This window comes from Genypterus blacodes, unplaced genomic scaffold (genome assembly GCF_046128005.1).
Source record: "Genypterus blacodes isolate CSIRO-AG114 ecotype Tasmania unplaced genomic scaffold, CSIRO-AGI_Gbla_v1 ptg000053l_1, whole genome shotgun sequence".
Taxonomy (NCBI): domain Eukaryota; kingdom Metazoa; phylum Chordata; class Actinopteri; order Ophidiiformes; family Ophidiidae; genus Genypterus; species Genypterus blacodes.
In genome coordinates, this window is record NW_027466865.1 from 5,976,998 (window position 1) to 6,003,802 (window position 26,805).

Here is a 26,805-nt window from a genome sequence, read left to right on the forward strand (position 1 = left end):
CTTTCTTTCCATTTCTGTAAACACAACATGATGTCAAACTGTAACCTTCACCCTGACCAATTTTCTCTCCTTCTTATTTGTGTTTTGCTGTTACCAAAGCAAAAATAAAATCTGAAATTGTCACTTTATTGCTTTATTTATTTACTTGTAGAATTTGGATTTTCCATTGTATTCATTTGCTTATTGAATGAATAAGCAAATTAATATGTGTGTGTGAAAAGAGGTTTCACACACACACACACACACACACACACACACACACACACACACACACACACACACACACACACACACACACACACAGTGTCAGGTTACAGCTGTTGCCAGGAGACTGACCACCAACGACCTAGGCTCCTTTTCTTAACAAACTAAAATTCCTCTGCAGACATTTCTCTTCCATTTGTCCAATCGTCAGTGCGGACAGCCATGGACTGTCCTCTGTCCGCTGTGCTTGAAAAGCAGCTTCGCCGCCTCTGTCTAAGCGACTTCCCCTGTGGACAAGGCAGCTGGGTGAGTCCTTCCTCAACGGATCGGCTTCTTAGGAAGTGTTCATGGGTGTCCTGCAGGGCTCAGCACACACTCTGTCCTTGTTCTCAGTGCAAAACCAGAGGCAGTAAATCAGGAATGCCAGGCCGGGGCGAGGAGAACAGAGAGGGGACGGATGAGGGGACGGATGCCCTCCTGGACCTCCTGGGCTGTCCTCGCTCTCCGTGGGGGCAGGAGGGATCCTGGAGCCCTCAAGCTTCGGCCCTGAGACGGCTGTCTGTGTTCGCACCTGGACGCCTTCACCGTGACTTCATTTACAAACACTTTACTGCACTGCGAATCACAGACAAGGGTGTGAGTAAGCCAACATGACATCATGATACAGGTTGTGAGTCCCTCCGTCTTGTGTGTATCCTTCAGTATAACTCGCTGGGTTGTTTTTAGATCCAAACCCACAGCACAAGGGACTCTGGGTGGCGTTGTTGTGCTGCAAAACAAATAACATTTCAGTTCCTCTTTGACACATTTCTCGAGAAGCTTTGTTTGTTGCTCAAACTTTCAAATGTCCCCGTTTGACCTTGGCAACGGATCCAAGGAGCATTGCTGAAAGTTTGTGCCTCTGTGGATCTGCTGGGGAATTTACTGTCTGTGGTCGGGACTCTGGAATTTCTAGAAATTCTAGAAACATCACCGTCTAGAGCCATTTGGAACTGTACATGACAAAACCTCCATCGATTAACAACCTCAGACTGTTTCTCTTTTTATGGAGGAGGATGCAAACCAGTAAAAGGGATTTCTGAGTAAACAACATATTACTGAGATATTAAATGCTTTATTAATGTTAATTCTGTACGTTTGTTCTGCGATATGGATCTGCGTTCAGGTATCAGCTGTGGACGACGGGCTGTTAAAGTTCTCCAATCTGGAGGAACTGGTGCTGAACTCAAACCACATCTCTGAAATCCCAACAGAGAACTTCCCCTGCACACTGAGAGTGAGTGCGTCTCAGCCCACAGGGGAAGCTGAGGCCACGTCATACCCTCATTAACCTCACCATCACACTTATCAGATCACACACACTTTGTATAATGATTGTTATCTTGTTTCTTATTAAGCTTTTTCTAATTCCTATCTCTTCAGATCAATAAAATATAATTCCATTGCAAAAGCTGTGTGTCACACGGGAAAAGCTGATGTAATCTCCATCAGACACATCACAACAGGGTTTTTTTATCTCCTGTGTGACATCACTAAAGAGAGGCGTGGTGTGGCGCGCGCGTGTGTGTGTGTGTGTGTGTGTGTGTGTGTGTGCGCATGTTTGTTTCCGTCTCAGATTTTGGAGCTTTGTGCCAACCGGCTGTCTGGTCTGGACGGTCTGAGTCTCCCACGCCTGCAGCACCTCGGCCTCGGTTCCAACAATCTGGGCTCACATGAGGACATACGTCACCTCACAGGGACACACTGGTTGGCTGACACACACACACATACACACACACACACACACACACACACACACACACACACACAAACACACACATTTGAATCATTTCGCTTTTAGCTACATGAAGAATGCAGGGAAGAAACAGTAAGACACGAGAACATGAACATTAGCATTTCTCTCTCTCTCTCTCTCTCTCTCTCACTCTCACTCTCTCTCACTCGCTCCCTCTCTCTCCCTCTCTCCCTCTCTCTCTCTCCCTCTCTCTCTGAGCTCAGGCCTGCGCTGGTGTCTCTTGACCTGAGTGACTGCGAGTTTGCGTCCCAGCATGCTTTGCTGATGGCCCTGAGCTCCCTCCCCTGCCTCAGGACTCTGGCGCTGCAGGCAAACCCCCTCACCCTGGCACCGTCCTATCCAGGCTTCACTGTGGACAGCCTCCCGCGGCTCTCTCACCTGGACGGCTCACAGATCTCCCCCGAGGATCGCCGTCGCTACGGGGGCCTGAGCAAGAAGAGGGGTGAGACACAGACACGGAGCTGCAGGTCAACAACGGCTCTTAAAATGATGAATAACAAAGATAGATAAGTAAGGGCATCCCTCAATATTCCCAGCAACAGAAAGTGAAACACAACATCAACCACTCACCGGTGATAGCCCCACAAGCACAGATGAGTTTTTGATATATTACATTCCACATGTATAAACACATGATAACCTTCTAAGCATCATTGCTTAATTCCATCTGGCAGCCATGAACACTGACCTCGGGTCAGAGGTCACCTTCCAAGTGTTGCCTTTACACCAGATTGTTACAAAATACAGTCTGAGAACTCCGAAATGAAAAACAGAGTGTAAAGTTATTGTGAACCCCAAACAGGCCGTTCTAAAGATCCCTCAGTTTCAGGAAGTTTGCAATAATAGCACTCTAAATTTGGAAGCTTATTCGTAAATAGAACGTATTTCTTGCCCGCAGTAGTGTGATTGTGTTACAGATTTGCTTGAGTTTGACCATGTTTGGGAGTGTGAACTTGTGAACCGGTTCATTTACTGTTGTACAGGTGTGACGTCTGAGCGAGCTGCAGTCACAGTGAGTGTGTGCAGGATGTGGGGAATCCCAGATCCGCACAGTCATGGTGACCAAAACCCACTTGACTTCCCTGTCACCACCCACAGCTATTATGTCACATACGAGTTTCTCAGCTGTCACACGCCTGCTATCAAGGTTTAGTATCCTCCTTCTTCCCACACGTGTCACTGTCTTTAACCACATTTTTTATATAATTTGACAGTTTTTAATCAATCAAATGAGACAATAAGCAAACGAATACGATGGTAAATCAAATTATAGAAGTACATTTTGATGATTTTGAACTGTTTCAGATATTTTGACATTTATTCCAAAATTTGGCGGCCAAGTTTTCATCTTAGTGAAAAAGTAACTTGAGCATATTTATTCAACAAGAGCAAAAAGAAAAAAAAGCACAATTTGGTTCCAGATCAGATACAAATGAAATCCTAGTCTCTTATGACAATTTACAGCAATGAAGTAATAATTGTCTCTTTACACAAGTAGGAGAGTGAGCCTAGATGTCCCACAGTGGTCTCATCTTCATCTCATGGGGTAGAGGAGGACGCTGATCTGCAATCAAACCGCTGTGACCAAGCTATGATGCCTGAAGAAGCTCCAGTGTGGGTGGTGAATTCTGAGGAAGACTCAGAGGAAATCACACATGGTAACAACACTAAGAACAGTATTTTCACACCCACGGGCTTTTATAGCACATCAAAGCTGACATGGGCAGAGTATCAGAACTTCCGTCATACAGCTGCTTTCCTTTCTGATGATCTGCGAGGCTTGAAGAGATTCTTTTGTCGAGGACTTTTCCTGAGGGTGGTGGAGGAAAAGGTATCGAAGAAAGAGGAGGAGGAGGATTGAAATGCCAAACATACACATAGATGACGAACCGACTCATTCAGTTGATTGATTCATTTCTCAGGTCCTATCTTGGCCTGCAGCGCCAGAAGAGACCCCAAGCTCCAAGTCCAACCAGAGAGAAGAGAAGAATGGAAGAAAGGGGAGAGAAGTGAGCTAAACTTATCTCATCAGTTCACTCTTTGCACGAGCCAACGTTGCATGTTTGATTCATTCCAGTTGCCAGTCGGCGACAGGTGAATAAGGCAAACGGTGCTGAGTAACGTACACATGCATCGGTTGAATTCAATAAGCAGTGTCAAATCCTGCTGAGGTACCCATGAGCACGGCACTACAGCTGTTTAGCTATAAGCCAAACTCTGTTGTGTAAGTTAACATTGGGAGAATGCAGGCTGACAGAAGAATGTTTATCTCCAGCCTCCAAGCAAAGCTGCTCCCAACAAGAACAAACCTAAAGACCAAAAGAGGAAGTCTGAGTCTGAGCTGGTGCACGACGCCCCCACCAGAAGGACCCTCGGCTCTGTCCACGTCCCGCTGCAGAGCTTGCTCAAAGGAGACAAAAAGGTGGATGTCCTCTGTGACCTCGGCGTCCTGCTCACAGAGGTGAGTCCATGAAGTAAATATGACTGAACACCGGGGAAATGACAGTTTGCCTGAAGTCACCTGGGATTTGCTTTTCATTTCTTATTAGAGTCCAGGTAAGAGAGTCAAAGACGACAAGGACAAAGAATTAAAGTCGAGGGCCAACAGTGTCACTGGACAGAGAAACGCAGCAGCAGCTTCAAAAGGTAAACAGAGAAAACGTGAACTTCTTTCTTAATTGTCAACCTGACTTATATAAATATTATAAATTAGCTGCAGTATCACACAAACATTTTACAATAGATAACTTCAAATATATAATACTAGCAATGAATACGAGGTCAACTTCCGGTTTGTTTACGTGCAGGTAAAGGAAAAGGGAGGAGGGAAAGCGAGGTGGACGCCCGCACTGATGACGTGTGTCAGCTGGAGCCGCTGACTGTCGAGTTCAGGGTTCAGCTAGAAAAATGGGATTCTGCCGCTGAAGCTCACCAAGCGCCGGGTCCACGTCAAACCTCTGGAAGAGCCGAGCCCGAGAGGGCGAAGGAATAAAATAATGGATTCTCTAAAGACATTTTGGCAATAAATAATACTGATATTGTATAATATTGCACACAGACGTCTCAGAATTTTTTCAAATCATACATAAATTTATTTGTTTTATACAGATATTCAAAGCGATATGTAAAGAACTGCTTTTTTCGTTTATTTCCATACAGAAAACAAAGAAACTTTAATAAAGGCGGTCAAACTGGAGCTGAAATGCTTTCGGTTGAATGGTTGCTTCCTTCGTTCCAATCATCCATCAGTCTCGTAGAAAGTTCCCTGTCAGCCAAACAGCACTGGGATTTGTTGCCCCGCCCACTTCCCCGCTTCACAAAGTACACACGGAACATCGATCCTTTAAAGAGTAACACAGTATTTCCAGGCATAAAAAAATAAACTATAGTTCACCAAAGTTTTTCCGCAAACTGACAATTTTTCCCCATCAAGTAATTTACAGTTTGAAATAAACACCTTTAATTATCTTTGTATGCCCCCTAACAGGCTGTGCAAATAATGTTAGGGCATAGATAAGTTAACTGATGATGATGATGATGATGCGTCCACTTACAGCATCTTCTCACTCACACAATCCCGTGATTGAAAACATTTTAACCCTCAAAAGTCATTTACAAATACAAGCTTTCAATCACTGCATGTGCACTTTAAACACTCTGATTGGATTTTTTTGCGTCGAGGTCGTCCTCGGATAAGAGCGCTTAAGGGCGTGTTTGCATGATGAAGATGCTTGGCAAAAACAAGCACGCAAAACCTACACGGATAAAGCAAAACAACCCCACGAGCGTCACGTGATCAAACCATGATGTGCAAATATACTGTGTGTGTGTGTGTGTGTGTGTGTGTGTGTGTGTGTGTGTGTGTGTGTGTGTGTGTGTGTGTGTGTGTGTGTGTGTGTGTGTGTGTGTGTGTGTGTGTGTGCGAAGGGCAGACGAAGGCTTTTCAGAAGGTCTGGTCGTCGTTACAGGATTCGGTCCAGTGGCCGAAGACCTCGCAGGTGTTGCAGTAGGGACGCTCGTCGCCCTTGCTGCCATGGTAGGCGGTGTGCGGCGGGGAGTCGGGCATCTGCATTTGCGTGGGGCAGTCCTCTGTGTCGTGGAGGTCAAAGCAGTCGCAGATGTCGCAGAAGAGCCGCGGGGGAGGCTTCTTCTTCAAGGGCTCCTTGTCAAAGCTGCAGAGGAACAACAAGAAGAAGTTGTGACTGCGGGTCAGGTCACGTGATCTGGACCTGGGGTTCTGGATCGCTCATCCCAGGCGGTGGGACGTGTTCTTAGAGTGGGACTCACCCGTCGTAGTTGTCCAGCTCGCTCGCGTTGTTCCCGTTGAGAGCGGCAGCTGCCATCTTCTCCAACTTGTCCTTGAGCTCGTGGTTTTTCCTCTGGAGGTCCACGATGACGGAATTCAGGAAATCAATCTGTGAAAGTGACACACAATCGCTGGGTCATCCATCGGGGAATTCTCCCAGACAAATTAAATATGAACCAGACTATACATGTGAAACCATTTGACTACACACTAACTAATAAGTTCTCAGAAATATCATCACCGTGAGGAGTCAACCTACACAAACTAATTGAAAATAAAGGCTTGGAATGAGTGAGTCAAATTAACCCTGCACAGATCGTATGACAGAACACTGACAAAGACCGAACGCTACTGTAGCGCAAGACCCGAGTGCAGACACACACACACACGCATGCACAAGTGAAGTGAAGCTGATGAAAAACATGAACAAACCGCCGCCTGATGGTGGTGTAGCATTGCCAACATCAGAGACAGGGCAGAGGTGGAGGGGTTGGAGGGAGGAAGAGCAGAGAGGAGGAAAAGAAAACAAAATCAATCACACCTGCTGCCGAGACAACACACTGAAGCCGCCGCCACTGCCGCCACGGAGACATACAGTATAATGTTTGAAGAGTTTGAGTCGTTTATATACTGTATACGTGTTTGAATTACTCTAATTCACCTACATTGTTTTGTATTTTCTTATTTAATGTCATTAAGAGCTGACTTTAAGCTCTCCACATAAACTGACCACTAACTCCTGCAAAAATGAAACTGTGTGTGAGTAATAGCACACAGATCACTCAGTTATTACACACTATTTAGTTTCATTACTATTCAGAAATAAACAGATAAGATTTAAAAGTGCAATTCTGAGGTAACCATTTTACTCGCCTCTCTTGGGGGAATTTGAGTAATTATAACAAAGATGTATAAATGACTGTGACACGAGGCTGGATGCTGCAGTTTGGCACCGCCTCTCCCTCTGGTAAACATTATACTGTAGCGGCTACATGGTGGACAGCTAAATTCAGAGACATCAGCGGCAGGACGTGTTCAAGGCATTCAGGATAGAGTGAGTCCATACAGCTGCCCCGAAATAAGAAGTATACGTCAATCAAACCGGGTCAGAGTAGGGAGACATCTTTAGTCTGAATGTATGAAGGGCACAGAAACAGCCTCCACCTATCAAAAGCGCACGTTCCATCATCGTGATTATCCTTATTGAGAGAGTGAAGATGCGCTCACCTGACTCTCCGCCGTCTCCTTGTCCTCCCGCAGTTGGTTTACATACGTGTCGCCTGGAAACAAGGGACAAAGTCAGGGTTAGGGTTAAAGCCCGAGGGTGCGGAGGGGGATCCGGTCGCAGCGGGGCGTCTGTGTTACCTGTGGACCGGTGGGTGGAGTCGGGCCCTGGGGTCAGATCGCTCTCCAGGCCCTGGAGACGCTGCTGCAGGTGAGCGTTGTCCTGCTCCAGCACCTCGATCGCCCCCTGCAGTTTCTTAACTGAGGCGCTTTCCCCGCGCAACACCGCCAGCTGTGTGCCAAACAAAAGAGTTTCTGGGAGGAGCTGAGAGCCAAAGCTGACTGATGGCTGTATGTGGTTGAACTCTGGTGTTTACATGCCTTAGGTATGAAACTATGTCAACACAACGGGCAGAAATGAGACATGAGAAACTATTGCTTTCTGAAGCTTCCTTAAAGCTCTGTGTATTTGAAGGTAGAGAGGAAGAGGAGGGTCACGCATCTGACTCTCACCTCGCTCTTCAGGTTGGTCACTTCGTGGTCCTTCTCTGAGATTAAGGCACTGTTTTTATGGATGGACTGCTGGAGGGAGGCCTTCTCCTTGTCCAGCTCCTTCTTCAAGGTGCTCTCACTGACAAAGACAAAGGGACAGACAAGAAACATTTGAGCCGTTTTCACAAATAGGTGAACAAATGAAGTGGATGAATGAACGAATGACTGAAGAGCCACTTTTCTCATCAGGCCATTTGTTCAAGGAGCTGGAAGATTTGCAAAAAAAGGCAAGACGGCAAACAAAAAAGCAGGCGTGACATCATGAGAGTTAGAATGAAGGGAGGGATCCACAGCAACATGAGATGAAGAGATGACTGACAAACATCCAGACCAGGATGACGCACCACACAACAGAACGTTAAAGGTGTTGTGTACCTGAAGGCATTATTTGGCAGGCTTAGAAGGAGAAGAACAGCGTTAGATTGAAGAGTCTCTCTCACACACACACACACACAAACAGAGAAGACAACGACAGCTCAAAGCGTCTTCACTGGGTGAGGCGACGGAGACGTGCTGTGAGCCGACGTCTTCTTCAGAGACAGACATGTTGCTCGTGGCACTGCTGAGTTCTGAGAGAGCGTCACACACTGCTGGCTTGTTTCCTTACCTTTGCTTCAACTCCTCCAGCTGCTTCCTCAGTTTGGAGTGTTCCTTCTTCAGCTGGGGGGAAAAAGCACAGTTGAAGTTTGACAGTGAAACGCACAGAGCTCATGTGAGATGTGATGCAATAATCGCCGTGCTGCACCTTTCCTTGATCGCCCTTCTCCTTGTGGTTGCTGTCAAGCTGCTGAGTCAACTTGCTATTCTCCTCCTGCAGCATTTGCAGGGAATGTGACTTTGCAGACAACTTCTCTTTAAGTTCCTCACTGAACAAACAAATGTTCAAATAAAATGAGAACAGAAGAGTGGACACGTCATGAAGACTAAAGTGTCTTCATGCGTTATCAATCTTACATAATCAGATACTCACATCTGCTGGCTCACACTCTTGGTCCGCTGAGCTTCAGTGCAACATTGCTCTTTGGAAACAGTCAGATCTTCTTGGAACTTAGAATTCTCTTTCTTCAGCGATTCCAGCTACAGAAACAACAATAACAATAAGTATTAATACATTTAAAGGTTTACAAAACATATTCCAAAGCTCTGCCTCTCTACTTTTGTCATGGGCAAGTCTCAAATCTTGGCACTCAAGTCCAGACGCACATTTAAGTTTTGAGTACCAAACAACGCACTCCTAGAAGAAACTAGCCTAAACATTTGACATATGGAAGTCATGTGACCCAAGTCCACACCCCTGCTGAACATGGATCCTGGTCTCACCTGAAGCTCCATCCCCCGCTTGGAGTTCCTCAGCTCGTCCAGCAGAGCTCGGGCTTCATCCTTCTCTTTGGTCAGCTGCTCCAAAGCCTCTGCAGACTTGCCAGAAGCGTCTGCAGCCTAAATGTGACACCACGAGCAATAACAGCCAGCAACAACTGGGTCAGATTAACAGCAACTGGTTGACATTGACCTAAACAAAACATCGCAGGTCATCTGATTAAACTAATCCTAATATGACCTCTACCAATTATATTACAATTGTCAAAAAATTAACAGCATGCTTTATAAGTTAGCCATATTAATTATCGATTTAGAATTAATGATCCAAATCAATAGCATACTCTAAACCCTGTGGCCTCAGAACGGATACTTGACAATGACAATAGAAGAAATGGCTTCTGGGTATTCTTTTGAGGGCAGTTTGTCATAGTGCTGACCAATGGATCCTGATGGTAGAAAATCAGTTGGACAGTGTTTCTCTCCTTAACCCCTCCCCCATCTGCAACCTCAAAACCAAAACTAATTTCCCAGCACTATGCAGAGAAACTCCCACATCTGACTAAGACGTCGTCAGATCGTGAGACTGATGTTACAGCTGAAAAAACCGGTAATTTCCCCTGGGGTTCAATCTCGTTATAAGCCCACAGGAAACGACTTAAAGGCTGGGAGCTTCAGGTAATTCACAGGAGTTAGTAAATGAAAGATGAAAATGTTAAACACGCAAAAAAAAAGGTGGGAAGATAAACCGGCGCTCATGCAGTGAGTAGGTGACGTAGCTCCAGCCATTCAATCTAATGTATGTGCGAGTGTCTGTGACTAGGACTAGAAGAATACCTCCAGCTGCTTAGAGAGGGCATTTTTGAGTTGAGACTCGAGGTGTCTGACTCGCTGCTCAGCTTCGTCTCTCTCCGTTAGCAGGGCGTCCTTCTGAGATGTTAACTTGGAGACGTCGGAAGACATTTCTCGCATCGCCGTAGCCGAAGCCGACGCATCCTCAGCGGCGGCCTTGTGCCGTTTCTCTAAAAGCTCTTTATCGCTCTGCAGGGCCTTAAGGTCGAGCTCTAGTTGCTTCTGGCTTGTCCGCAATGTCTCGACTTCTCCGAGGAGCCTCGAACGTTCCCCGAGTGCGCTTTCTTGGCTACTTCGGAGAGAAGAGACGTCTTGCTCCAGCTTACACTGTCCGACGACAATGTCCTGCTTCTCTTTAGTGAGCATTATCATCTGTTTCATTGCCTCCTCCAGCTTAGATGACAGTGTTTCTTTGTCACCCGCCAACTGACTTTTTTCTTGCTCTCGCTGCTTCAACTGTGTCTTCAGCGTCTCCACGTCCTTCAAAAATGACTTTTTTTCCTCGTCGGAATTCTTGAGGTTGACGGAGACCTCTTGGTTTTCCCGGGTCAGCTTGGATAACGTTTTCTCCAGCTCCTCAATTTGTTTGGAGAGACCGTCCTTGACAGAAAGTGTTTGGCTCCGATCCCTGGATTCAGCCTGAAGCTGCGTCTCAAGAAGGCACTTGGCTTCAGACACGGATTCCGTCTGACATTTTAGCTCCTGGACCTCTTGAATCAGTCTTTGGTTCTCTTTCTGCAACGACTGCACGTTCGTGTCGGCCCCGGTGTGCAATGACTGCAGATTGCTGTAATCTTTGGTGAGGTTCTCCACCTGTTGCACCAGTTGTGAATTGGCTTTCTCCAAATCCGTTTTGAGCTTCCCGTGCTCCAGAGTAAGTTCCTTTCTGCCCTTTTCCAGGCTTTCAAAATCAGAGTGACGCTTCCTTAACTGTTGTTCTAGGTCAGCCTTGTCTCGTTTCAAAGCGGCAGCCTCTGCTTCAACCTCATCTTTTTGACGGTTGGTTTCCTGTAGCGTTTCTGTAACATGAGACTTTTCTTGATGAAGGTCAGTGTTGGCTCTAGAGGAAACGTCCAGCTGGTCCTTCATTGTCCGGATATCGCTCGATAGCTTATCTCGCTCAAGAGAAAGAAGACTTTTTTCAGCCACTGCCTTTGTGTGCTTCTCTTCCATTTCTCCCTTCTCCCCTACTACACGCTCATAATCCATCTTCTGCTGCTCGAGTGCCGATTCCAGAGCCATCTTCTCTTTCCGTATGGCGTGCAGGGCCATGTCCGTTTCGGAATTCTGGTGGCGAGACGCTTGCTTCTCTTGCTCGAGAGAAGACATTACCTCTTTAACTTTCTCCTTAGACTGAGACAACTGTTCTGTGGAGAGCTGGAACTTCACCTTTAGTTCTTTGATCTCTTGAAGGAGTTCTTCCTTCTCGGCACAGGCCTTTCTTTGGACCGCAAGCAAGTCCTCTTTCTCCTGCAAAAGCTGAAGCCTCTCTGTGCCGGTCACCTGGCTGGTCGTCTTGAACTCTTCCAGCATCTGGTCGAGGCTCGTTTTGGAGGATTTAACTTCTTCGTACTCTCTGACAGAAGCCTCCAGATCCTTCTTGGTGACGTTGAGCTTATTCTGGAGCTCTTCGTTGAGTGTCTCATGGCTCCTTTTGTCTAAGATGGCAGCACTGATTTCATTGGACATCTCCACCTTCTCTTTTGTTAATGTCTCTGTGAGGGCCTGCAGCTGTGTATTCTTCATAGTTAGATCTTCTTTTTCTAAGTTTAAAGATTTAATTTTCACCTGCAACTCTGTATTCTTGGCATCCAGAGATTTCTTTGCATTTCTAGCAGCATCTCTCTCCAGTATTAGATTGTCCTTCTCAGATGTCAGCTTGGACCTGTTTTCACTGAAGTCCTCTTCAAGTCTGCACTTCTCTTTGCAGGAATTCTCATAATTCTCGAGGAGCTGCTTCTTCTCTGTCTCCAGGTTCTGGATGTCCTGCTGGTGCTTCAGGAGCATGTCCTTCTTCTTTGAATTTTCTCTTTGGAGTTCCTCAATTTGGGCTTGGTGTTCACCTTTAGCATGCGTCAGGTTTTTCTTTTCATTCTGTACTTCTTGAAGAAACTCTTTGAGCTTCTTCAGCTCCTCGTTCGATGACATTCTTTCTTCATCCAAAAGCTTGTTGTTGGTGAGTAGCTCCTCTTCGTGTTTTGAAAGCTTATCTTTGGCGAGTAGCAGTTCTTCATTCTTGAGTGTGAGCGCCTGGTGTCTTAGCTCAAGGGCATCTAGTTTGGTCTGTGTATCTGAAAGCTGTTTCTCCAATCCTGATTTCTCAGCCTTAACCCCCTGACTTTCCTTACACATGCGCTCCAGATCTAGAATTTGCTTTTCCACACTTTTGGACAAATGTTCGACATCATGCTTGGAGGAGTCAAGCTCAGCGGAAAGACACTGGGAAAAATAAAGGCGAAAGAAAAAAAGGGAGGGGAACAGAAGGGGAGTATATGTAGAGGGAAAAGTAAGATGAATCCAAAATAAACCAAGCAAATATGGTCAAAAATGATCACGCAAATGGAAAGGTTTAGCTGCAGAAGCATTAAAAATGGCAAAAGATGGCACCACAGCATACAGGTTCTCCAAAATGTAACGTAGAACATTTTCACTACAGCGGACTTAATTTGATTGGACTTATCAAATGAAGACATAGGAACTTGATATTGAGTTTAAAGGTACACAAAAGCATATAAACTAACAGTGAGTACTCCATCTTATGACAGCAGTAGATCAACATCATTACTACAATTATTAATCTGCTCAGGAACGAGAATCTGCAACACCAAAAGTGAAAATGTTCTACAAACAGGAAATATGATGTTGCTGACAGGGGATCACAGCTTAAGTAGATAATATCACATCATCACAAATAAGATATGAACAGCTTAACATACTGACTGGTTTATTATTGACCCTAAGTAGTCAGTAATTAAAATCAAATCAAGTGTACCCCTGCAAGCAACTCTCCCATGACATCACTGAATACAGATGACTATGGCAAAAATGGTCATCGGCCTTAATGTCAGGGTGAAGCGAGGGACTAAAAAAGAAATAATCTGCAAGATGAAAAGGTGAAAACTCGTTGATAATGTGCAGAACCACTGAACCACCCGTTTCCCTTTAAAGCTGTGCACATACCTGAGCTTGTTCCTTGTGTGGCTGCAGCTCAGACACCAGCTTCTCCAGCTCCTGGGCTTTGTCCTTGGAGGAGCCAAGCTCCTCCTTCAGCTGGTCAGCATGACCCTGTAACCTCTCCAGTTCCTTCACATGGAGCTCGGAGGCCTGGCAGAGGGCCTGCTCCCGTGAGGCCTTCACCTCATTCACCAGGGTCTCACCTTGTCTTGCTTTCTCCTCCTGGAAAAGAGCAAATGATAGAAAATAAAAAATTTAAGAATATCAAAGGGTACATTTACATAAACTTTGGAAAGTAATTGTATTGCAGAGTAAACAATTTCTCAGTATTGACAGTTTAATAACAACTTATGGTAATGAATATAATTATTTGCGACTAACCAATTGAACAATCTTCTCCTGAAGGCTGCTGCTTTGAGACTGATGTGTCTCCTTCGTCTCTTTAAGCTCTTGGTCTTTGCGGGACAGCTCCTGCTGAAGTTGATCATCTAAGTGAGCCACCTTCTCCTTCTCTTCTGCCAGTTGACTCTGTAACTCCTCAAGTCTCCTAAGCACCACAACCAAAAGATAACATAATAAAGGCAGAATATCATAATTGAGTCATGTGCATATTGACTGTCACAGGTGGAAATCAGTTTCCATTCCTGACGTGTGGTGAAATTTCTGTTAAAATGAGAGACAAAATTCATTTGCAACTTACAAAACAATAAGCACATGTCCAGCATAACAAATCACCCCACCTTTCTTTCTGAATGAGGTCTTCATTCATTTTGGTCAGCTGTACTGAACTACTCCCAGACGCCTTCATCATCTCTGAAATATTGTTTTCCAGCTTGCCCTTGTCCTTTGCAAGCTGCTCCTGCTTCTCATCTGCAGTCTTCAGTTTCCTCTCCAGTGCTATGTGATGACAAGAAAGCTTTATTACATCACCTGACTTAAAATCGAAATCTTTCTTCTTTTGATGAAGGCAGTTCTCATGGTCTCACCTGCAAGTTGACTTTTAACAGACTCAGATTCAGTGGTGAGCGATGTGCACTGTTCCTCCTTTTTACTGAGCTTCTCAAGCGTTTCTGCAAAAACAAAAAAGTTATAAATAGGGAATAAAAACATCAAGTTATACAACTGGAATAGTCCAACAGTTCAAACATGGAAGTATCCTTCACCTTGTATAGTTTGCGCTGATTTTGTCTGCTCCACTGTGCTTTCAGACAACTTTTGTTTCTGTAGGGGAAAACTCCAGCATCAATTTATTGTTTATAAAGTTTTACTTTGCATTAGATATTACTTATACTTATATTACTCATAAACCAGACAAGATAAACCCACTTTCCAAATGAAATCACAAGCCTCACCAAGTCTCCAAGCTCCTGCTCCAGAGCAGTTTTCTCCTGTTGAATGGTGTTCAGACTCTGCTGTGAGGACATGAGTTCTTGTTCACGGTTCTCCAACTGAGCGCCCAACTCGCTAACCTAGATAGTAAGTGCAACAAACAAAATATAGCAACACAAAACCAAACAACTGAAGACCAAATCACAAAAAAATAAATGGAAGACAATCAATCACAGGAGGTTGATTCAGCTATAACGTAGTCAAGGGAGGAGACATGAACCCACCTTGGCTCCCTGTGAGTTTCCTTGGCTCTGGATTTCCTCTAACTTCGCCTTCGAATTCGCCAGCTCCTGGTGACCTTTGGTTACTTTGCAGCGCAGAGCCTCCATTTCTGCCATCTGCTCTTTGGTTTCTTTGTCCTTATCCTGGGCCTGTTGAGTTAATGTCGCCTCTGTCTCCTCCAGCTCTTTCACCTTTAGTTCTGCAGTGTGCAGCTTTCCAAGGACATCTTCCATCTCTACAAGGTGCTGCTCCTCGGTGCTTTCAACTCTGCACCGCAGTGATTCCTCCAATCGCTCCTTATCTTCAGCCAAAGACAAGAGCTGTGCCTTCAGGGCCTGCACCTCCCGAGCCCAAGCGGTGGTGTCATCGTGATGTCTGGTTCCAGCCTCCTCCAGAGCAAACTTGTGCTCCACCTTCAGCTTCTCCAATGCACTTCTAGTCCCTATTAGCTCTGTTGCCTGGACATCTGTTCCTTTACTAAAGGACAGCTTCAGTTCCTCCATGGATTGTTGGTGGGAGGCGACGGCAGAATCTAACTTGGAACGCCACAGTTCAATAATGTCTGCATTCTCCTTCTCGGCCTGGCTAAAACGCATTTGCAACTCCTCATTGTCACCAGAGAGCTTGACAGATGTAGCCTGAAGCTGAGCAACCGCCTCACTGTGCGTCTTTTCTTGAGCTTCCAGCTTCTCCTTGTATTTCACCAGCTCCTCCTGCTGATTAGATTGTTGGGAAGCCAACTGATCCCGGAGAGAAGTGATCTCCTCCAGAAGGGGAGAAAGGTTCGAGTCTGATTCCTCAGAGCCCAGCTGGGACACAACACGCAGCTGGAGGTCAGCCACCTCTCTGGATCGCAGTGAGAGGTCCTTCTCCAGCTCCATAATACGGGATTTTTCTGACACAGTAGCAACCTTTAAATGGACAAAGCTCATGTTCAAACAAGTGTCTGAATCTGACAAACTGGCCCAGTGTATATATCAACAGAGTGTTAAGTTAAGTCTTGGATTAATCTGAACTGATAAATAATAACTTGCACTGATAGATTATAAAGCACTCGTCTTTACTTGATGTAAAAAATACAAAAAAAGGCAGAAGAATGCAAGCTGGTATTAGAAAAGCTAGGCCAAATTCCATTAATGACTTCAGATATAAGAGAAAACATACAATTTGCTTAAAATTAATTTTAGGAGAAAAGTGCACAAATACCATACCATTGATACCATAACAAAGCATTATACTGACCTCTTGTGGATAAAAAGGGTATGATCCACATAATAAAGTGAACAACAAAAGTGTGTGTGTGTGTGTATTGGAGCTGTTGGGACAGACATTTTGAACTATTCATTATTATGAATTATTGATGAGTCAGAGAGATTCAGACAAAGAACACTGTTGTGTAATTGATACAACTTTAGAATTTTATGATTTTGTGATTTAAACGTGTTTTCTAGAGATATTGGCCCTGACCCGATCATGACACAATGGTCTGTAATAGTGTACTACGTCTGATACCCTTTATGGAGGAGACACAGGGGGATGACTCTGAGAGGTGAAGCAGGTTTAAAACTGGCAAAAGGCAGGGACGGCATTTAAGCAGGACAAATGTAAGCTGGGAGGGAATAGGGAGGTAAAACAAAGGATAACTGAGGAAAAATGATGAGCTGGGGACATGGGACGAGTTTGTCCTTCTGGTTACGCATTGGTGCCAAACAAAGCCAGAGACAGTTCAGGGTGAGTCAGATGTAGGTGTTTCTGACACCGTAAAAGGAATTAATGCTTCTAAATGTAAAGGGATTTTGAGAGGGAGGAGTCAATATTTGTGAGTGAAATGGTGTAAGAATTGAAAAGGGATAATAAACATAGATTTGATTTAAGTGCAGGTTGAAGTGATGTGCACATTGAAATACAGAATACTACCATCTGTGTAGGTTGCTCTGAAATTGAATTTGCCTCTTGCAAGAGAAGGACCATTGCTTCCCTCCTATAATGCCTGAAAATGAATTTAACCGGATTCCCCACAAGCTCATACAAGGCAAAGCTCCTTATACTGTTGGAAATGTCTGTGTCACCCCAGCCGGTTTTCACCAACCCTCTTTCCAAACGCAGCACACCGCAGAGCAGAATTCATTACCCTAGTGTCTTCTAACTCTCTTTGGAGTTTCTCAGCTTTGGTCTTTTCAAAGAGCAGGCTCTGTTCAAGCTCCTTAATGTGGACATGCTCCAGTCTGGTCTGCGTCTGTTAGTAAACAAGGAGGAGAGGAAGAGAACACACCAGTGCCACCATCACATGCCAGCCCAATGCGGACAGAGAGGGAAGGGAAGACAGGAGAGAGGATGGAGGATGGGGCCGTGATTATGATAATGAGGTGTGTGTGTGTGTGTGTGTGTGTGTGTGTGTGTGTGTGTGTGTGTGTGTGTGTGTGTGTGTGTGTGTGTGTGTGTGTACGGATATTGGTAAGGGAGTGAGGATGGGACGACGCCCCATGCAGACCTGTGAGGCGGTGCTGTACACAGGGAGAGTTGGGAGATTGAGAAGCAGCAAAAGAAGGGGGGTGTGTGTTATGTGTGTGAGTACATTTACAGATGCAGTTTAGATGTAAACCATGCAGAGTGACACCTGGTGGACAAAGCACACAGCTGATTGTTACAAATACACAGGAAATCCGACTTGTGTCAATCCAAGTAATAAATCCAATAAAAAATGACCTCACCACATACATGAGGACAAAGCAGTGCTGGCTGTCAGATCAATAGGATCAAGAAATGAAATCACATTTGATATATTAAACTGTCAGATTATATAGACAGATAGATGCGGTATGTCCTTTCATTCACCGTCTCTCATTAATGATTCACTTCTGCTTTGTTTACATAACGCACACTGCTTTGCTTTCTCTCCTACGTCATCAGGTCACTGTCCACACTGTATAATGGAAGTGTAAGAACCACTGGTCATCGCGCCACCATGTGCAGCATTTGTGCAGTGACGTAGCAGAAATCAATGGCAGAAGCGTGTGGGGCTCCCTGCAGCATAAAGGATCCCACTTTCAGTCCAATGATGTAAATTTGTACTTTGGTGTTGCCTTAAATGGACATAACCAGAAGTGAACTCTGTTAAATTGATGTATAAACTGAGGTGATTATGAACGCATTATGAACTTTAAGGGACCAGTGTACATTCTGATTTCAATATAAAACAAAACTACACTCAGCCGTCCACTCAAATAATCGGAACCCCACTTATAGCTGAACTGGCTCTGCTTGTGTTTTATACGTTTTTTGAGCTTTTGAGTGGCGTTTCCCTTTCAGTTTGTCGTGGGCGGACTCAATTCAGGACTGTGACTTGTGGCAGTGGAATGACAAAGGAGCATCTCCAGTGGTTCCATGCTGAGCACTGAACCAACGTGACAGACGGGGGAAGGGGAGAGATGGAGAGGAGGGGGGAGGGAGGAAAAGCAGTAACATCACATCACTGAATAGGGAGGCACTGAGGGTTATGGCACAACATTAGTACACCATCAACAGCTTGAAATCAACAGAAAGCATTTTTGAGTTTGACCTGTTCAAAGAGTTTTTTGTTGGCGCATTTCAAGCCGCATGCAAGTTTTGAATATGTCCACAGCTGTGAGTAGGTAATTAACTGTTAGTATACAATTTAAGAAAGAAGATAAAGGGATTTCCTAACCCTGTAGCCCTCATTCTATACATGTATTTTGAGCGTGACGCCTTCAGGGAAACTGAGACGGCCCCCTGATTGATGTTGCACTGTGGAATGAACAACAAATGTTTTGATCAGACATCAACACAGATTGAGCCGGGCCCCGATGCGGCACACGTCAAACTCAGGAAGAGAACATGACTCATTTTGAATAATCACCGGGTACTGTGCTAATTTATTGTAAAATATTATGTGAAGGAACAGGGAGGCCATTTCTTAGCCATCTTCCTCATGTTAATCAAGTGTAACATGAATCTGTCTGGTGAATATGTAGCTGGTGGACTTGTGACCTTGTGGATATGGGATATTGCTATTTATTCCTGGATTGGGTATATTTTCAGCCTTTCTGCACATGAGGGACATACTGACTGTCGAATTTCATGCAGGACAGAGACAGAATCAATTCATATTAACACCTACTGAGAGTTCAGAGTGACCAGTTCCTTCAGAGGGCAAACTACTACAGTACTTCAATCTCTTAAAGGCGGAAATGTGTTGCACGACTTCAAAACATCCATTGCAGACGTTTTTGTATAAAATAAGCACTTTTTATAGAGAAGAGGATCTTATTCATTATTGTCAAAGAACTGAGAATAAAAGCTGTGGTGTGTGTCTGTGTTTTTACCTCCAGGTCGCCTTTGGTAATACAAGCTTCTTCTACACGGAACTGAAGGTCCTCCACCTTCCTATTGAAACAGAAGAAAACACACTGAGGCTTTTGTTTGGACACAACTGTGGCACACTGATCATCGGGTTAGACCCAGAAATAAAGATCTTTGCGTAACTTTGTCAATATACAACAGCGGTGACTTATGGACCAATTTCTCGCTCGACAAACTAACCCAATGTGATTAAAACAACATACACCCACACATTGTTGCGGCTGACGGAGCGTCTCTGACTCGCCAAACCTCAGGGAATTCTCACCTCCGTTCCTCCTCCAGCTGATTCAGCAGCTCCACTTTATCTTTGTCTGCAGCTTCCACCAAGGCACGTAAGTGATCCATCTTGGTCTCCATCTTCAATAAAGACAGGAGCAAATGCAAAATGATGGCAAACAGAGAGCCGATCAATGGAGAATAAACATACGGTGTAGATTAAAAAGACTAACTAATGCTGAAGTAAACAATTTGGAAATAAATTAAAGGTGAAGTCCAGTTTTAGGAGATCTTAGTGTTATTTCAGTCAGATCTATATGCATGTGTGATGGTGCAACAGTTGCAAAGTTGCAAGTGGATTTTTGTTTGATAGCTAAATGATTTTTGTAGCTGTGAGTCCATTTTGAAGCTGAAACAAACTCTTTAACAGTGACTTAAGACCACCAAGCAGAAGACAGATAGTAATGTGCAGCGTATCTGCCGACCTGCTCCTGATCGTCCCTGAGCAGGTTAATTTCTTGCGCCATCTCTCCAACGTGGCCGGTAGCCTTGGCGACCTCGCCTCTTTCCGTGTCCCTCTCAGCCAGCAGCTGTTCGATATGCTGTTGTTTCTCCTTCAGCGCCTCCTGCAGGGCCGTGGTGCCCGATATCTTACGATTATACCGCGATGATGTCTCCGTTAGCTGTGGGAGGGGACACGCAGGAGAGGCACGGTCAAGTCCAGAGAGCGGGGGCAGTGTTGGTTGTGGATTGGTTATAACTTTGCTGATATATACTCACCAGGCCTGTGCGGCTGGGCTTGGCGCTGACGGATGATGCCACGGAGCTCATGGTGCTGATAGAGGAGGCACTGGGACTGCGCTTCAGCCCTGATGGTGTGGTCCCTACTTTTCGAACCGTCGTCTTTGCTTTAGCCGGCGTGGTGGAAGGGAAGCCGATGCGCGTCACCTTGTGGACCGGGGCAAATAAGCCATACTTGGGTTGGCACTGAAAATATCTGTGGACATGTGACAGAAAACAGTCATACCAGGGTAATAATAATCTCATTCAGCTTTCATTTTGGATCTTTTATAAACATGGAAGCCTTTTCTACCTTGTGCCTGCCACTGCCCCATCATTCTTCCCTAAGGGCTCATCCAATTCCACACCGCACCACTCGCCTTTAGCAAAATCTGTTTCGCCGAGGAACCGTACCACTCCGGCCTTAGTACCACCGACCTGAGAGGACAAAGCACAACATGAGCCCACATTTCATCCCCAGCACAGACAAGAGGGGATGAAATGCCTGCAGCGCAATCAGCATTCAAGCCCGAGTGAGATAACGGCTTCAATTATTTCTGTGATGATGTAGCATAAACCTTACCAGTACGCGGTCACCCATTTTCAGCTCCCTTTCCCCTTTCTTGACAGATCCAGTCTCGGAGAGGTTGGACACGGACTCGCTGTTTGTACGTGCGAGGTTGGAAGCGGGCGTGGCAGGCGTGGCAGGCGTGGCGGGCGTGGCCGGCGTGGTGGCTGGCGCGGCCTTCTTGGCTGTTGCGTTAGTGGAAGGTAATGGCGCTTTTGCGGCGGGTGTGTGGGAGGCCACGCTGCCGACCGAAGGAGTGGGCGAGGCTGCCCGGGACGGCGGCGCGGTCTCAGTTCCGTTCGCTTCCCCCTCTGTGCGAGACAGCTTGGATGGGCGGGTAAATATCCCTCGCAGGGCCTCGCACTGGAAGTAGCGCACTCCTGCCACCGAACCGTCATTTTTCCCAATCGGCTCATCCAGAACGATTCCTGCCCACTGTCCCGGGGCGAACTGTGTCTCCCCTAAAAATTGTATTAAACCTGGTTTATTCCCATTGACCCATGCTCGCTCCCCAACCTGGAAGCTCTCCCCGGCGTTTTGAGGATCTCCCCCCACGGCACTTGCGGCTGATTTGTCGGCCGCAGCTACTTTAGATCCACCTGGAAAACAAAAAGAGAAAGAATACAAAATAAAGAAACAAATCCTACAGTGACGTGGCAGGAGAAGTCAAGTTTAAATCTCTATAAATCTGGCTTTGGCAGTATTTCTGTACATTTAATCAATTTTGGCAAGATACTGTTATATTTAGTTCTTTGCCTGCAATCACTGCCTGAATCGAGGCTGCCAGCTCATAAATACAACTGGGAAAATAAATGAAGACGGTGTTTTTCAAGTATTCTGTCAACACAAAGACATAGGCCAGGCCACACATCATGACATTTTGGGTTTTACAAAATAAATAAATCATTTAAGGTCATATTGTGTTGCATTTGACATATTTTGGGGATCATTTCTACACATGTGCCACATAATTTCACCTCTACATGTACAGGGAAGAAGTAACATACAGGTGAAATTATTTAGCGCTGTTAAAAGCTGAATTTATCTAGAAAGCAACTGTACAACACTTGAAAGTTGTTATTTGACTAACAATGCAGCACAGGTAACAAGCTAAACTAAGTAGAGTAGCTGGGTGGAGTGTGATGATCCATAGTCTCACATTCACATCCCCTTTTGGAGTGACAATTCTAAATATAAAAGCAGAGGAGACTCTATCATTGCATTGTGATTATCACCTCCATGAGTCCCCGCTAGGAACGTCAGGCTGCATTGCTCGCAGGAGTCACAAGCTGTAAAAGCCGGAGGTGTCGGAACACGTAGAGGATTCAGTTCATACCTGTGCCTGGGTTGGTTTTGGGTGCTCCTGTCCCAGGTGGCCTCCCTATCTTGGTGGGCCCCTTGATCCCACTGGGCTTGGCTGTACTCATGTTGCCGCTGCCGCTTCCTCCTCCTCTGACAGGTTGGACCCACAAGGCTTCTGTCCGTCAGTGGGTGCAGACTGACCCCAGACCATCAACACAGCTGTGATGGTGAAGCCGGCCTCTCCACAAGGAAAATCGACGAAAGGGGAACAAAGAACGTAAACCAAACAAAATAAATAAAAAGAAACAAAAACCAGGAAAAGGGAGGAGGGAGAAAGGGCGGTACTCCAGAAAAGGGACCCTGTTTGGAGAAAGGAGAAGGGCGTCGGATCAGGAGTTTATTCAAATAACAACGTGTGTAATGTACTGAGTAAATCAAAAACAAGTACGTGACTTTAAGGTATGCGGAGACTTTGACGGCACTCTGTCAATGGAGGCATTTTGTTTCTGTTATGACAACAAGCCCCCCCAGCACAGACCACGTCACAGCTCAACCTAAAAATACTCCGTCACAGGCCAGCTGACAGCGCCTCTCTGTATTTAGGGTGCTGCATGGTGAACTTATGAACTACTCATCGGTCTTGTGATCACGTCCATAACTTTGCCATAGCTGCGGTGGATTAATCCATCAGTCACGGCTGGAAAATGGTGGGGGGGAGTGTGTTGTTTTGGCTGCTTGTACATTAGGATTATTGCAAGGAGCAGGTCCTCCTCCGGCAGCAGATTATCCTGTGTTGCCGGATTACACCAGGGGAACTGATTGGTTGGTCACCCTGTTGTCCGTAGATCGACAGTATGGCCAACCTGTCTCAAGTCTGCACCTCAAAACGTGAATTCCGGGCAAATCTGCAGAGAGGACAGCGGCATCTCAGCCTGCCGGGTTTAGAAAAGCGTCACAACAACTCCATTTAGGCAGAAGAGCTACACAGAAGTGCTACGACACGGTGCAATGCCCGATTAATCACGTTAACACTGAAGGCAACACACGCAGCCAACTAAAGGTCTGCGTGTACAGACGTGCCTCCAAAAAGAAGTTGTTGTGTCGATGTAAGTATTAAATGCTTACAGCTTCTTTAAATGGCTCACTTTTAATGTCAGCAACAAACATTAAGAGAGGAGGCTGATCAGAGCTTGAAACCCACGATGACACATCTTCACAGAACCTTCTCACTCTCCTCCAGTCAAACCGCTGAGTCAGTGGTAAATCAGACGATGAGGTTCACACAGGGCAGACATCTAATAAGAAACTTGTTCAACAGCGTCACAGAAACATACTTTCCATTCCTGAGAGGGCCTTTAGGTGCGCCGGCTCTCCAAAACAACTGAGAACGTAGCCGCTGCCTCTCACACACCCTCTGAGATATTTCTCGGCAGAAAGTGAAGGATAGGTCATCGCCAAAACTTGACCTAGTTTGAATGCGACGCTCCAGTTTTTCCCCCGCTGTGCCTTTGAATGGTAATGATTAGAGCCCTCGGGGTCAAGAGGACACAACAGAGAGCTCTCTAAAGAACGCTTTCAAATGACTGAAGACGGCGTGATGGAGGATAGAACGAAACAAGAGGCAATCTGAGACTTGAACATTTCCAGGTCTGAACCGGACAACATATAAAATCAAACCTTGTAATTAATTTTTATCGATACGTTGTCATAAGCATAATTTCCGGAGCTTTGAAAGGAAGCGCCTTCGTTCTAAGCCAAGCGTTAGAACGATGAAGCGATAGAAAGTAACACCAAGCTCCAGGCGGCTACTCGTGCCATGTGAGCATTGACAGAACGTTTGAGCCGTGATTGGTGATCCGGTGCAGTCAGCTGAAAATGATCCACTTAGGCTGTAGAATTTCCCTACGCAGTCATGATAATCCTTGGCTGCTGACTCTCCCTGTGATCTGTAGCTAGGAACAAAGCCAAATGCAGACATTCTGTAAATGTTTGGCAATAGGAAAATCTCAAATGTCTCAACTAGAACTTAGCTATGATGAAATCCTCTGTCGTCTGGCTATATGTCATCGAGTGGAAATAATCAGACTTTCAATGAAACAAGTCAGAGGACGTCCTGTAAAACAGAACTGAGTGCACTTCTCAAATGACAACACAGAAATAATCAACCTCCGTGAGCAGCGACAGTTTGTGTTCCGTATCCACCCACGCAAAACATACAAAATGTGTGCTATTGAAACACATGAAGACAGAGAGTAATACTGGTGGACACCGCAACAGTCAAAGCATATAAGCTACTGCTGACAACTGCGCATTACAGACATAATCTCAATTTGTTAAAAACACACCATATAACTCTCTGCAGCTTTCAACATCCACTTTCAGCCTCCCAAGTATTTGTTACATAATGGGAGTAGGTCACTGGATTCACTTGCCGGTGGGCTTTAAGGAAGACTCAGCCAGCTTAGACATCACTTGCCAAACATTAGCCAACTGAGACACACAAGGATGTACTGGCACGAGCAGAACAAGACAAAGGGGATATAAATGATGGCTATTGATTAAAACGGGGTCCAGAAATCGTGTGATTCCCGAGCGTCCCTGTCTGAGCGAGCAGGCGGTTATTTATGACAACTGCCAGATTGCAAAGACAAAGCCACTGAAGCCAAGTTAAAAGGAAGAGGAAGCTTTCAGTAGCGTCTATTCAGCCACACTCCTACAACACTCCCTTGCTTTTGTCATCATTATTTTGCACAAGGCCAAGGCATGCTGTGGTTCTTCCCTTTTGAGGAAACATCTGCAGGAGGGATCTTGAATCCCCCTGCTAGAGGAAGGTGTGTTAAAGCAATAACAGGACAATTTCAGGCAAAGATCCTGGATCCAGCGACTGTAAAAGCAGATCCACCTGTTTTGAAGTGAACATCTTCTTTCCTTCTGATCTAGATTGCACTACAAACCAAGATTGTGTATCACTTTTCCCTGACTTTCCACAACTAATCAAAAGTGTTTCCCTAAGAACAGTTGCTTCATTGTGTAATATTGCTCCTCTCGCTTCCCACTCCAGTTGGCTGAAAACCAGCTGATACAATTTATAGCGTAACAATTATTCGATGAAAAGAATCAAAAGTACAGATTCAGGTTCCAACTTGTCTATTTCTCAAAATATATAAATGTACGTTAAATCCTTCTTATAGCTCAACTAAACCAATAACTTCTTCTTCCTTTCACTCCAGCTGGGCAACACAATGACCCATCAATCTATTTTTGTAGAGTGACTGAACAGGAAAGTTGTTTCTTTCGACAACTTTCACACGGTTCTCAAACATCTTGGCCTGAGTTTAAAGTCCATATCGCAGCGTTAATCTCATAGGTGAAAGACGTGAGTGTGGTCTATGAAGTCTTTTGTTTTGTTTTTAATATCAAGCAAAACAAGCCTAGCTACTTTTCAAGATCAAGAGAAGACTACACTGTTTGTCTGAAGCTGGTACACGCAGTTACAGTGACAAACTCTCCGGTAAAAGCAGAGGTTTCCTCCGCACCGACAGGTCAGTAACTCCGGCCTGGTCACCGCTCTGCTACCGGTGTAACGGAGTGCGAGCTGTCGATGAGGTGGCACATCTGGTTAGAGTTCAGTCTCAGTTACACACACCGCGTTAGCCCACTCCACTCACTAAGTATGATACATTGTCTCCTTTTATGTTGGATACAAAGCAAACTCGTAAATTTCAGGTGTACGTGAGTAATCCCCTTGTTATTTTTCATAACTACACAAGTCTCCGCAATGTCACCTAAGCTCATGTAGGACACGCTGCTCCTGCTGCAAGTTTCTAAGTCAGTATGACAGATGCAGGGTTAGATCACCTGTAAATATAGCACGTTGTGCAGTGAAGTGTTCTATCCCAACAATACTTAGCTGCTATGTTAAACATCCTGCTTTAATCAATCCCCGTGCCGAAACGGGATTTAAAAAAACATAATTAGTTGCTAAGTAACGTTAGCAGCGAGGCCCGAACCGGTGGTTAAGAGCAGAGAAGGGCTGGGTTGCTAGCTAGCTAAACTACAACTGTTTAACTAATTTCGACTCAACAACTTCCAGCTAGTTCGCTCCTCCGCAAAAAACGTGAGGAAACGCACCGCGCTGATTGTGAGTTTACACTCACCTGGTGTGTGTGTGTCGATAAATTCCACGTCCTCTGAGGAAATACTATACAGCTAGCGAGTTGGGCTGCTAACCACGACGACTGCCGGGCTAAGACTGGGGGAGGCAGAGCCGAGCTCCGAGCCGAGCTGAGCGTCCAACTGCCGGGGGGAACGTCAGCCGAGCGGCCCCGCAAAGATGATATGTTCGCCAAGATGAGCGCAGAGCCGTGCTGTGCGTCAAACAGCCGGGAGGGACGTCAGAGGAGCGGTACCGCAAAGATTATATGTTCGCCAAGATGTTCCCCAACTCGGAAGAGAAAAAGAGATTTTATAGTTACAAAGTTTGCCGTCACTAGTCATTATCGTCATTACAATAACGGCTACACG

General features: G+C 45.4%; 2 protein-coding genes across 5 annotated transcripts; one reads left to right on the forward strand and one right to left on the reverse strand.

Moving 5' to 3' along the window:
- Nucleotides 1–543: 543 nt before the first annotated feature.
- LOC143001502 (leucine-rich repeat-containing protein 43-like) lies at nt 544–5,241 on the forward strand. Its single transcript, XM_076151133.1, has 10 exons — nt 544–840; nt 1,370–1,480; nt 1,820–1,950; nt 2,203–2,441; nt 2,983–3,011; nt 3,498–3,830; nt 3,922–4,008; nt 4,275–4,460; nt 4,549–4,645; nt 4,807–5,241. Exons 1-10 carry the CDS (start codon nt 625–627, stop codon nt 4,989–4,991), a joined length of 1,614 nt encoding a protein of 537 aa, XP_076007248.1. The 5' UTR covers nt 544–624; the 3' UTR covers nt 4,992–5,241.
- A 578-nt stretch (nt 5,242–5,819) lies between these two features.
- clip1a (CAP-GLY domain containing linker protein 1a) lies at nt 5,820–26,590 on the reverse strand. 4 transcript variants are annotated; one of them, XM_076150789.1, is made up of 26 exons: nt 26,439–26,590; nt 22,316–22,641; nt 20,995–21,578; nt 20,725–20,849; nt 20,412–20,628; nt 20,117–20,314; nt 19,681–19,772; nt 19,379–19,439; nt 17,167–17,271; nt 15,038–15,946; nt 14,777–14,893; nt 14,588–14,645; nt 14,411–14,494; nt 14,165–14,321; nt 13,806–13,971; nt 13,431–13,646; nt 10,236–12,689; nt 9,402–9,518; nt 9,052–9,158; nt 8,827–8,947; nt 8,689–8,741; nt 8,043–8,160; nt 7,671–7,821; nt 7,533–7,585; nt 6,287–6,414; nt 5,820–6,171 (listed from the first exon to the last, which is right to left on the reverse strand). In XM_076150789.1, exons 2-26 carry the CDS (start codon nt 22,404–22,406, stop codon nt 5,943–5,945), a joined length of 6,711 nt encoding a protein of 2,236 aa, XP_076006904.1. In that variant the 5' UTR covers nt 22,407–22,641; nt 26,439–26,590; the 3' UTR covers nt 5,820–5,942. The 4 variants fall into 4 exon arrangements, with proteins under 4 accessions (XP_076006904.1, XP_076006905.1, XP_076006907.1 ...); XM_076150790.1 differs by having other exon boundaries at nt 22,316–22,521; nt 26,439–26,589; XM_076150792.1 differs by lacking the exon at nt 17,167–17,271.
- Nucleotides 26,591–26,805: the final 215 nt, after the last annotated feature.

Bases quoted from the DNA above. Each gene is read 5' to 3' on its own strand.
- LOC143001502 (XM_076151133.1), top strand. From the start codon at position 625: ATGCCAGGCCGGGGCGAGGAGAACAGAGAGGGGACGGATGAGGGGACG. The intron at 1,951-2,202 runs GTTGGCTGACAC...CTCTGAGCTCAG, and splicing joins CACCTCACAGGGACACACTG to GCCTGCGCTGGTGTCTCTTG. The intron at 4,646-4,806 runs GTAAACAGAGAA...GTTTACGTGCAG, and splicing joins CGCAGCAGCAGCTTCAAAAG to GTAAAGGAAAAGGGAGGAGG.
- clip1a (XM_076150789.1), bottom strand. From the start codon at position 22,406: ATGAGTACAGCCAAGCCCAGTGGGATCAAGGGGCCCACCAAGATAGGG. The intron at 12,690-13,430 runs GTATGTGCACAG...TATTTTTCCCAG, and splicing joins CACACAAGGAACAAGCTCAG to TGTCTTTCCGCTGAGCTTGA. The intron at 8,742-8,826 runs GTGCAGCACGGC...TTTTCCCCCCAG, and splicing joins AGAAGGGCGATCAAGGAAAG to CTGAAGAAGGAACACTCCAA.